General features: G+C 36.8%; 1 protein-coding gene across 2 annotated transcripts in view; it reads left to right on the top strand.

Annotated features, from left to right (window-relative positions):
* Positions 1 to 12965, top strand: part of HELB (DNA helicase B) — a 53509-nt gene that overhangs the window by 22331 nt on the left and 18213 nt on the right. For both annotated transcript variants that reach the window (XM_035256179.3, XM_078336111.1), the window contains 4 exons: positions 2794 to 2875; positions 3252 to 3311; positions 4501 to 4729; positions 5480 to 5623. In XM_035256179.3, coding sequence (XP_035112070.3) covers positions 2794 to 2875; positions 3252 to 3311; positions 4501 to 4729; positions 5480 to 5623 — 515 coding nt within the window. The remainder of the gene's footprint in view (positions 1 to 2793; positions 2876 to 3251; positions 3312 to 4500; positions 4730 to 5479; positions 5624 to 12965) is intronic.

Below are 12965 nucleotides of genomic sequence, written 5' to 3'. Positions count from 1 at the left end.
AGTCTTAATTAATGAAGTTTTTCCTTCCTTGCAATTTGAAAAGCAAATATTTTTATTTTGAATACAAATACTTAATGCTAATAAAAGCAAATACTTGTATTTTGTTTCTGAAACAAAAATTATGACTGTCAAACTGTTGCCGAGTTTAATTTCTAATAGTTCTGCTTTATAAAATGGGTAAAAGGTTGGCTTCTAATTATGGATGTTAGGACGACAGCATGACAGGGTTGAGAAAGACTGTGGGACAGGAAGTCTTATCCTTATGTGTATCACCTGTGTCGTGTCACTTAACCCGTTATAAAATGGGAACCATAGTGGAACTGCCTGTGGAGCTATTACAAGGGTTGAGGACATTCATCAGTTATGAGACACTGTAAATGTCAGTTTGTTGTGACTAATAGATGTCATTTAATTAGCTGTTGCAAGTGAATTTATTTAAATCAGTTGAACCTATCTATTGATCTTTGTTGGCATTATAAACTTACCTAGCAAACATTTTAAAAATGATGTAATGGTTTTTTCAAAATTAGTAAAGGTTTAAATGATTGTTATTAAGGACTTATTGTAGCTGCCACTGTTCTCAAAGGTATATCCTTTCCACTTAACCACTTTGACTGTGTATGTGAAATTAATGGCATACAGCTTTATCTGTCAACCTTTCCCCCTTTGTGTCCAATCTCACATCTCTTGGGTTAGTGATCATTCACATGATACAACAATGTATTTAAATAAATGGGATCATACACAGTGTTCTATAATGTGTGTGTGTTTTTGAAATAGTAGAACCTATTTTTTTTTCTATTTTCATTCAGCAAATATTTATTGAACTCCTGTTATATACTAGATATAATAGTTAAGCAGAGGAAAAAATTAAAAAAAAATTATCCCTGAGGTTATTGTGCTTTCATTCTGGTGTGGGAAACATAATTTAAAAGTATATTTTCAAACATCAGAGTACAAAGAATCAAGTAGACCTAACTAAATACTGGTGACTGGTTTAATTTGTTGTAAGATTCCTTTAGATTGCGGGGGCATTGGTTTGAGAAACAATTTATACTCCTTTGAAAAAAAAAGTCAATGATACGATAATGTTTGAAGTAAGAACTGATGTTCCCTAATTTTCCTTTCTCTTCTTCCCCTGACAATCCCATTAAGGTCACAACATAGTAAAAGTTTGGTGTTTATCCTTTTAACCTTATTATAGCTATATATTATTTATTTCAGTTTTACATAAATTGGTTTATAAGCTGTATATTGTTTTGTACTTAGAAATGTATGTTAAATAATTAATAGCTAATATTTATTCTCACAGCCTAGTTAATAGTAGGTACTGTTTACGATGAGGAAAATGAGGCTTAGACAGTTAGTAGATCTCTTCTTTGCCACTTCACTTAAATCTACCTAAAACATTGTTGGCTTTCTTTCTGGTACCCATTCTTTACATTAATGAGAATGTACTTTTTAAAAAAGTTGTCCATTTTAGACTAGTAGCAGAACTTATCTGATGCTGTTTTTCTAACTTAATTAAAAACCAGTGTTGGAAAATTTGTCTCTTTTTCGAGGAAATTGAGTAAATATTCCTTAGAGAAGCATATAATATATTTTCACTAATAATTAAGTTATTAAGTAAATTATGCCCATTATTACAAAGTACCAAGACCTAAGACAGGATTCCTATTTGGTCTAGAGTTTCAGAGATGCTAAAGTGTGAGAAAAATGTATATCTTAGAATCAGTAAGATGCATTGTACATATTGATCTGCAAGATGTGGAGAAAGTGAAAAAAGCAAGGTATGGAACAGTGCTGTCCTATACATGTAAAAAAGAACAGTATGCTGGGAGACCTTTGGAAATTCCTGCTCTGGTGGCCAGGGGTTGGCTGAGGGTGAGCTGAATCTTGGCCGTTTTCTAGTGGTAATCTTCCCTTCATCTGGAAAATGAAAGGTTCAGTAGGCAGCTAAGTTTGTCTTCCCAGAGCAGGACATCACAAGGCATGGGCAAATTCCCTTGTGATTCATCTGCTACTAGGGAAACACACATGGGAAAATGCTAATATTTCCGCGAGCCTTAGTTTTCACATTCATAATATAGATGTCATCAGAAGTCAGACTACCCCGTGGCAGTAGGGCATAAGCACCACTGGAATGGATGTCCCGCTATGCCACGTTTAACCTTTTAGTTGCTAGATCATGGGGAGGTCTGGGGAGAAGGAAAGAGATGATTGGGGTGGGGAGTAGAGCATTAGGGGAGTGGCTATTTTCCAGCTAAGACAGAAGTATCACTATGTTTTAGATGAGTATGTACCAGCTGAATATCAGCTGTGAATATAACAGCACTTACCTCGTGTGGCTGTCCTGCATATTATGTGACATAACATATAAAGCCTATAGATTCTCAAGTTCTAACTTATTACTAATATGATCACAAGGACTTAAAACAGGAAGTTTTACATTAGTCATGCTGTTACACATTTTGTACTCTTGTTCATTTCTTAAATTCAGTGTTCATAAAGTATCAGCAAATACACAGTGAGTGTATTACAAATGAGGAGCTGTCTTGGCCAGGGGTTGACTTCTCTGCTGAGGGTGGGCTGTCTTTGAATCCTTTGTATTCTCTTTCTTATTGCCCTAGCTGATGTGAGGAATGAGGTTGACATTCCCATGGTAAACTTGTATTCCATTTGGGGAGATATTTTCCCAGGCCCCTTAGCAGGAACTCCAAATTAGTTTCTTCATAGAAACTGTGTTATAATTTGGTGATTTTCTGTGTTAACTTTATTCTCTTTAATTGTCAGATTTATATTCTACAGTTAAAACTTTACTACAAGAACATGACTTACAAAATGCACAAACATCACAATTTATTGCATTTAGAAGGTAAAGTATTTATAATATTTTAATGTTTTTAATCTAGCTTTGAAATCTCATAACTAATTAATGTAGATCCTATTTGGATGGTCGAGTCCCATATTTCATTACTGTTAATTCTGTTTCTTAGTTTGGGGTATGTCAATGGCAGACATGCAGAGGGCACTTCCTAAACAGGGCTCTTGCCACCAAATACCATATTTAGAAACATAGGGACTCTGAATGGAACAAAAGCTTATGTTGAGATAAAATTACAAAAATACTATTTCCTGAAGAAAGTGTTGGAAACTTTTTGTAGACTCTAGTATGTCATAATTGCTGATAACAAAAATAAGCATGTAACACATACCATTAATGGTGACCCCTGCATTTTCATGTGTTTCAGGCAAGACTGTGACCTAATTAACGACTGCTGTTGTAAACACTACACAGGCCACCTCATCAAGTGAGTGTCTAAGAGAACTGAGACTTTTAAGGACAGTCCTTCTTCAATTTGCTGTTCTTTTATTTGCTTTGACATTTGTCACTTATTTCTATATATTTAAAAATAGTTTTTTCTCATTTGTGAAATATGACGATCTCTTCAGTTAAATACAATATATGAATACATCCTTGGGAATTGGCGTTTTAGTAATGAGGGGAATAAGAAGAAAAATTAGTGAAATTTTCTTTTTGGTTTCCAGCTTGGCAGCCTTCAGCTTCTCCAGGGTGAGCACTGGGAGCTCAGGGGAATTTTAAAAATTTTGTGTCTGGTGTTTTTGAGAACCTTAGCAACAGGGTGCCTGCAGAGAGCAACTTAGTGAATGTCTACCAGAGAAATATTAGTGTAGACAAGCCACTGCATTCGGACATAGGAAAAATTAATTCATTTCTCTTGAATTGACCAATACCTGCTTTTTACTAAGTAAGACATCCTAGATATGTTTAAGGTACAGGTGGAGTGCCTGGCTGCTGAGGTAAGATACACAAAAATCTGTCAGGTAGCCCAACAGGAGGCCAAAAAGCATGGACTTGAGGCCATATACTCAGGGTCCCAGTAACTGTGATGAAGGGGCAGGTCATTTCCCTTTACCACATCTATAAAAGCGGGTATGTACACAGAATTTCCCTTACAGAGTTGTAGTAAGAATGAAATGAAATAATGTACCTGAAGCACTTAATACAGTAGCTGGCATATCACCACCACTTCCTCAGTTTGCTGCTGTTATCCTGATACAGTGTCATAATTATTATAATAGAAATATGTATAAGTGATGTAAGACCTCAAATAGGGTAGTGATAAGAGAGATTGGAGAGGATAGGATTAATTTTAAAAGAAAAAAAATCAAGATTTATGGTAACTTATAGAAAAGGGGAAAAGAGAGACATCAGCATTTATGCCAAAATTTGTAACCTGAGTAAATTTGGCTGGGGAATGTCATTGAATTTGAGGCATTGCAGAGAGTATGTGTAAATAATCAGACAACAGCTATGGGAGCCTGATTTCTTGTTGCCCATTGGAGAATGAAAGTGTTATAAAGAAAATATGGAAATTATTCTGAGAACTGGATTGAGTCTGAGTAGGAGTTAATGTTTAAACAAATGAAATGGAGACTTTCCAAACTTTGATTATATATTATCATTTTCTATCCCAGAGATCATCAGAATAGACTTGTATTTAGAATTGGTGATAAAATTTGTTGTACCAGGAATGCATACCTCTCAGAGTTACTCCCTGAAAATATCTCTGGAAGTCAGCAAAATAATGACCTAGACGCCAGTGGTGAAGACTATTCTGGTACTCTTCATGATTTTGCTAAAAATAAGCACGACTTTGAAAGTAATGTTCGACTATGCAATGGAGAAATGTTTTTCATAACAAATGTAAGTGAAAACAGAAGATAATAACACTTAACCAATTAAACGGTATGTTTGGTCATTTTATTGTCCTAGGATTGATTCAGGATCTAATGATATCGAGTTGACATTCTTGTTTTAGAATTTTTTGTATCCGTATTTATGAAGGATATAGATTGTTTTCTAGTAATATCTTGTCTGGCTTTAGTATCAGAATACTGCTGGCCTCATAAAATGGGTTGGGAAGGGTTTCTTATATTATCTGGAAGATTTTACGAAGAAGCATTCTTAATAAAGTTGAAGTACTTGAGTGACAAAAAAGTCATACATGAGACATATATTTTAAAAAGCATCATTTCCTTTGTTGCTGCTTAAATGTAGAAACTATAAAAGTGGTTGTCTTGTATTTATTCTCATAGTGTAGATAGCTGTGGGGAAAAGTAAACTTTGCAAAGAATCTATTCAGACTTACGTAGTCAATATAAGAAATGAAATTTATAGACTTCAAAATAAGAAATAACACAGACCGTTCTTTACAGAGTCAAACTGAAGATAAGTTTCAAGGACTGAAAACTTCTATTTGTGTTTATTAAAATATTTAGGTATAGATATATTCTTTGAATATATTTGTGCTAAAATGCAAATTTTAAACCTTTTGAAATTCTTAATGGCAATTCTTACATTTTATGTTTGACCCAAAGATAGAATATCTTTGAACATCTTTGAACATAGAACATATTTGAAGATATACAAAATAGTTCTTTGTTTTGGCGACAGGATGTTACTGATGTAACTTTTGGAAAGAGAAGATTTTTGACCATTAATAATATGGCTGGCCTGGAAGTAACTGTGGATTTTAGAAAACTAATGAAATATTGTTGCATAAAACATGCATGGGCAAGAACTATTCATACTTTTCAGGTAAGGGGACTTTTATAAAACCGCTAAAATAATTTACCAACCTTGGAGCACCTTGCATTGTTTTCATAATTTTTTGTTGCACTGATTAGGAAACAAAAAACACAAAAGTACAGAACGTACTATAGAGACACAGGCTTTGGCTCTTTTGTTTCTGAGCTCTCTTTATTTTTAGAAACGAAGGCGTTATAGATAAAGTCTCGTCCTTCAGGTGTTCCCCTCCCTGCCTGAGTCTCCAGTATGGCTTGACATGGCATTGTACTGATCTTGCCTGGTTAAATTCTGATATCTGGTTCATCATGGATCCTTTTGTGCCTTCATTTTGATTTGTAAACTGTTACATTAATTTGTCTTAATTGCTGAGTGTCTTGGCAACCCCTTACATTTTGTACTGGAGGTGAGTGCCTCACTTGTCTTGCCCTAGTCCTGGGCCTTCCTCCCACCTTCCTCCCAAGTGACTTCTGCCCTGAGTTTGCTATGTATCACTCCTATTCATGTAGGAACAATATATATGATTATTTTCTGTGTTACTGAGGTTTATGTACATGGTATCATCATGTTCTATACTTTGCAACTATCTTTTATTTTTTATTTTTGGCCTTATCAACTTTATGGGGTATAATTTGCATACAGTTTCATTGTGAAGTTGGATGAGTTTTGACAAATGTATCCTCTCCCTCTACCTTTGTGAGGCAACCTTTTGTTTTCTTATTTGGGAATATTGTTAGGGTTACAGAAGAGTTGGAATGATGGTACAGAGAGTTTCCGTATACCCTTCACCCAGCTTTCCCTGGTGTTAACATTTTATAACTATGGCATATTTGTCAAACTAGGACATTACTATTGCTATAAGACTGCTAACTAAACTGTGCAAATTCAGATTGCATTTTTTTTTTTTTTTTTTGAGTCTTGCTCTGTCACTCAGGCTGGAGTGCAGTGACACAATCTTGGCTCACTGAAACCTCCGCCTCCCAGGTTCAAGCAATTGTCCTGCTTCAGCCTCCTGAGTAGCTGGGATTACAGGCGTGTGCCATCATTCCCAGAAATTATTCTGTATTTTTAGTAAATACGGGGTTTCACAATGTTGGTCAGGCTGGTCTCAAACTCCTGACCTTGTGATCTTTCCAACTTGGCCTCCCAAAGTGCTGGGATTATAGGCATGAGCCACTGTGCCCTGGAAAACCCTCATTTTTATGCAGAAAAATTTAGATCAGCCCATATTTTTCTATTAATAAGCAAACATTAATTAGCATACAGTTTTTTTTTAAGTGAGTGGGGTTTTATTTATTATGTTACCCCATCTCAGTTCCAAAAAGAATTTGAAATGGCTTATTAAAAATGCCCACAATTCAGCTGATTTTTTAAAAAACAGGTTAAGAAGGGCCAAGTCTGATACCTCATGCCTTTAATTCCAGCACTTTGGGAGGCCAAGGCAGGTGGATCACCTGAGGTCAGGAGTTTGAGACCAGCCCTGGCTGACATGGCAAAACCCCATCGCTACTAAAAAATAAAATAAAAAAAAAGAAAGAAAAATTAACTGGACATGGTGGTGGGCACCTCTAATCCCAGCTACTCAAGAGGCTGAGGCATGAGTATCACTTAAATCAAGCTGAGATCGTGCCACTGCACTCCAGCCTGGGAAACAGAAGGAGACTCCAATCTCAAAAAAAAAAAAAAAAAAAAAAGATAAAGAATGTCAAGTGAAAGATAAAGGAAAGGATGATAAAACAATTCTTGCCATGGGTGGTTGGAATGTAGTTGGGCCTGCTTCCCTGTTTGCTTACTGCTCTAGGCTGCGGATTTGGCACTAAGTTCCCTTGAGACTAAAGCTCCTCAGGTAAAGAGAGAAGCAGTCAGTGAAAGTGTAATATTTCTGTCTCTGGGTCCTAAAGAAATTTCTTCCATGGATCTCTGTGATGCTGTCTCTCATTTTTTGGAAACTCATGTCCTTCACCTTTAGGAAATTTTCTTCTCAGTTTCCTCTGTTCTGTCTCTCTGGAATTCCTAATATGTGCATTTTAGACTTCCAGAACTAGTTACCTGAATTTTTTATCAAGTTGTCCTATTTTCCTTCTCATCGCTTTGCTGTATTTTCTGAGAGATTTCCTTAAATTTATAACCCAGTTTTTCCCTCAGAACAAATGAAGAGTAAAGGGGCCTTTATTATTACTGGGTTGAAGTTGGAGTAGATATCTTTCTGGTTCTTATTTCATGGTTGAAGTAGCATCTGTTAGCTCTAAAAACATTCATGATTGTTACCTTATATCAACACACTGTTTCTTCCAAGTTAAATTCATTACGACAAATACTTACTGAGTCAGACTCTGATCTTGGTGTTTGGTATAGGTCAGTCCATGAAACAGACAAAGATTCTTGCCATTATGAGGCTTACATTTGGTGGGGAAGGGGATAGAAACAGACACAATTATAAAAATAAAGAAAATAAAAACAAGAACAAGAACAAAAACTCTGTGATGTTAGAAGGTGGCAAATGCTGTAGAAAAGACGTGGGAGTGGGTGCAATTGTGACTTCAAATAGAATGTCTACATAAGCCTCCTTGAGAAGATAGCATTTTATCCAAAGACTTGAAGAAGGAAAAGACGTTAACTATGTGTTATACCTGGGACAGGAGCATTCTAGGTTGAGGAATAGCCAAGGGCAGGGTTCTAAGGTGAGAGTCCGTCTGGTATAGTTGAGGAGCAGGAATAGCAAGGAGACCACTGTAGGAGACTGATGGGAAACGAAACAGGAAAATTAATATGAGGTAAAGAGGGCGGGAGGATGGTCGGGCTAGGTTACCTCCTAGGACATTTGAAGGCCTGCACTATCCATTATGGTAGCCACTAGCCACCTGTAGCTATTGAGCACTGGAAATGTGGTTAGAATGACTGAAAAACTGAATTTTAATTTAAAAATTGGGTGCTAGGCTGGGCACAATGGCTCACACCTGTAATTCAGTACTTTGGGAGGCTGAGGTGGGCGGGTCACTTGAGAGGAGTTCAAGACCAGCCTGGGCAACATAGTGAAACCCATCTCTACAAAAAATACAAAACGTTAGCCAGGCATGGTGGCATGTACCCGTAGTCCCAGCTACTTGGGAGGCTGTGGTGAGAGTTATCACCAGAGTCTGGGAGGTGGAGGCTGCAGTGAGCTGAGACCGTGCCACTGCACTTCAGCCCGGTAACAGAATGATATCCTGTCTCAAAAACAAAAACAAATAAACACAAAAAGGTTACTAGATACAGTCATTGGAAAACTCTATGTTGGAAAAAGTATGTTTGGAACAACTTGGGTATATGAATTTTCTTTTTCAACTACAAATTTTATGAACTCTAGAAATAGATTAAGTATTTCCAGTGAAAATTTAGCATCCAAATTGAACTGCTCTGAATGTATAAAATATAGAATTTCAAAGATATAGTCTTTTATTAATAATTTCATGTTGATTATATGTAAAAATGATATTTTGAATATGTTAGCTTAAGTAAAATACAGGTATATTATTTACATTAATTCTACCTATTTTTTAATGCGACTAGAATATTTCAAGCTACATATATGGCTTGTTTTATATTTATATTGGACAGTGCTATTCTAGACTATTTTAAAGACTTTGGCTTTTACTCCGAGTGAAATGGGAGCTGTTGAAGATTTGTGGCTATTCATACAAGTTGTGAGTTGTAGAACCAATTTATAGAATAGATGTATACATAATTAAAAGTAAATATAGGAAACTTGCCTCCTTAAGAAGTTTGACAGCTCTGATGATTCAAGGGAGATTTAGAGCAATGGGGAAATTATTTATAGCAGATTATCCAGGTGAAGTTAGGTGTCTGTGTCTTGCTTTCCGAGGTAGACTTAGGTACCATCTTGGGGTGTAGAATTCCAGGGTCAGCAGACCTTTGACTCCTGCAGCATGACATTTTAATTTTTATCATCGTTCACTCAGCAAGGCACTAGAGAAAGAATAGTGAGATAGAGGTGAAGTTCTGCCTTCACGGAACTTAGGGTTAGTACAGCTATGATAGAGGAAGTACAGGGTGCTGGAGAGGAATAGATGGGGAGGCTACTCCAGACAGGCCAGATGGAGGCCATGGACTGAGTAATGGTGACAGGACCACATGGAAGCTCCTTGTGCTGGGTGGAGCATGGTTCATGGAAAAGAAAGGGAATAAAGGAGGGAGAGGAGCAGGGCCAAGCTGGCTCTTAAAGGGCTTTACAAACACATTAAGAGCTTAGGACTTTATCTGGAGTCCCTGTGAACCATTAGAGGTTTTAAGCAGCATCTGCTATGATTGGATTTGCATTTTACAGATATCACTGTGGCTGCCCTGAGGATGATGGATTGGGCAAGAGAAGGTACAGGGAGACTGATAATGAGAGTATTAAGTATTAATGATAATATATCTACTATTACTATATTTTTCTCAGTGTTACTTGATTAAGAACTAGGTTAGCTCAGTTTATGTAGACATTTTCATATTTGAGAATGCACAATATAAAGTCCAAGGGGAAGAGTGGTGCCGTATATCTGTGGAAATGTATGTAATCAAGTACCATTTATGTCAATTTCTGAGACCCAGCAACATTGGAAAGACATGTTTCTCAAACTTTTACAATCTGAGGAGTTGCTTCAAACCCTCTGTCTAACGAGATGGAAGAGCTTGCTGCGCAAGAGTTTTTCTCAGTAGATGTGTATTATTTACATGCCCCATCTTGTCAGTTGTCTTCCCACAAGTCTTCCTTTGGCAGGAGCACTGTAGGAGCAATGGGGGAGAAAATGGTACAAGCCACTTTGTCTGTGCTGACACTGGGTATGCTGATCTCAGAATATAGGGCTAAGAATAGCCCCAAACTGGAAATAGTTTTCTTACGTTTACTCCGTGACATTGAGTAATTTTCTTGCCTGTCCAGTTCTTGGTTTGTTAAGCTTAAAGGATGAAGGTTCATTGTTTCCTTTTTTGTTTATCTTAATAAAAGAAATAAATTGTCCAACAATGGAAAAATACAGACAAGAAGGAGAAAAAAACCATCTATAGGCCCTCCATTTGGAGACATTAATTAAAATTTTGGTATAACTTCTCTCCATTTTTGTGATTTCTTTTGTTTCATTATACATAGCTATGTTCTTTTCTATATACTTGTTTTGGATGATAGTAACTATATTGCTATACAGTTGTGCCCTATATATGTGTGTGTATATATATCTCTAAAATAAAACCCATATATATATATGGTTTTTAAAATTTTGTTTTAAAGTATCTTTGATGTTTGCAAAATAGTATGTCAAGTGTGTATATATTATATATAAGCATATTATATATATTCACCTATTGCTATATAAATTTTCTATATTTTATCATTATATGGAATTTTTTTAAATTGCATTTTAGGTTTTGGGGTACATGTGAAGAACATGCAAGATAGTTGCATAGGTACACACATGGTAGTGTGAGTTGCTGCCTTCCTCCTCTTCACATATATCTGGCATTTCTCCCCATGCTATCTCTCCCCAACTCCCCCCGTCCCTCCCCTATTCCCCCCAATAGACCCCAGTGTGTTGTGCTCCCCTCCCTGTGTCTATGTGTTCTCATTGTTAATCACCCTCCTATGAGTGAGAACATGCGGTATTTCATTTTCTGTTCTTCTGTCAGTTGGCTGAGAATGATGTTCTCCAGGTTCATCCATGTCCCTACAAAGGACACGAACTCATCGTTTTTGATTGCTGCATAATATTCCATGGTGTATATGTGCCACATTTTCCCAGTCCAGTCTATCACCGATGGGCATTTGGGTTGGTTCCAGGTCTTTGCTATTGTAAACAGTGCTGCAATGAACATTTGTATGCATGTGTCCTTATAGTAGAACGATTTATATTCCTTTGGATATATACCCAGTAATGCGATTTCTGGGTCAAATGGAATTTCTATTTCTAGGTCCTTGAGGAATCACCACACTGTCTTCCACAATGGTTGAACTAATTTACACTCCCACCAGCAGTGTAAAAGTGTTCCTGTTTCTCCACATCCTCTCCAGCATCTGTTGTCCCCTGATTTTTTTAATGATCACCATTCTAACTGGCGTGAGATGATATCTCAATGTGGTTTTGATTTGCATTTCTCTAATGACCAGTGACGATGAGCATTTTTTCATGTTTGTTGGCCTCATGTATGTCTTCTTTTGTAAAGTGTCTGTTCATATCCTTTGCCCAATTTTGAATGGGCTTGTTTTTTTCTTGTAAATCTGTTTGAGTTCTTCATAAATTCTGGATATCAGCCCTTTGTCAGATGGGTAAACTGCAAAAATTTTTTCCCATTCTGTTGGTTGCCGATTCACTCTAGTGACTGTTTCTTTTGCCCTGCACAAGCTGTGGAATTTGATTGGGTCCCATTTGTCTATTTTGGCTTTTGTTGCCAATGCTTTTGGTGTTTTGGTCATGAAGTCCTTGCTTACTCCTATGTCGTGAATGGTTTTACCTAGATTTTCTTCTAGGGTTTTTATGGTGCCAGGTCTTATGTTTAAGTCTTTAATCCATCTGGAGTTAATTTTAGTGTAAGGTGTCAGGAGGGGTCTAGTTTCTGCTTTCTGCACATGGCTAGCCAGTTTTCCCAAAACCATTTATTAAACAGCGTCCTTTCCCCATTGCTTGTTTTTGTCAGGTTTATCAAAGATTATATGATTGTAGATATATTGTGATGCCTCCGATGCCTCTGTTCTGTTCCATTGGTCTATATCTCTGTTTTGGTACCAGTACCATGCTGTTTTGATTACTGTAGCCTTGTAGTATAGTTTGAAGTCCGGTAGTGTGATGCCTCCCGCTGTGTTCTTTTTACTTGGAATTGACTTGGCTATGCGGGCTCTCTTTTGGTTCCATATGAAGTTCAAGGTGGTTTTTTTCCAGTTCTGTGAAGAAGGTCATTGGTAGCTTGATGGGGATAGCGTTGAATCTGTAAATTTCTTTGGGCAGTATGGCCATTTTCACGATATTGATTCTTCCTAACCATGAACATGGAATGTTTCTCTATCTGTTTGTGTCCTCTTATTTCGTTGTAGTTCTTCTTGAAGAGGTCCCTTACATTCCTTGTTAGTTGTATTCCTAGGTATTTTATTCTCTTTGTAGCAATTGTGAATGGCAGTTTGTTCTTGATTTGGCTCTCTTTAAGTCTGTTATTGGTGTATAGGAATGCTTATGATTTCTGCACATTGATTTTGTATCCTGAGACTTTGCTGAAGTTCCTTATCAGTTTCAGGAGTTTTTGGGCTGAGATGATGGGGTCTTCTAGACACACTATCATGTCGTCTGCAAATAGAGACGATTTGGCTTCCTCCTTTCCTATTTGAATA

Source organism: Callithrix jacchus, chromosome 9, assembly GCF_049354715.1.
Source record: "Callithrix jacchus isolate 240 chromosome 9, calJac240_pri, whole genome shotgun sequence".
Lineage (NCBI taxonomy): Eukaryota > Metazoa > Chordata > Mammalia > Primates > Cebidae > Callithrix > Callithrix jacchus.
The sequence above is the reverse complement of the archived record's forward strand: the minus strand, read 5'-3'. Positions and strand labels throughout refer to the sequence as shown.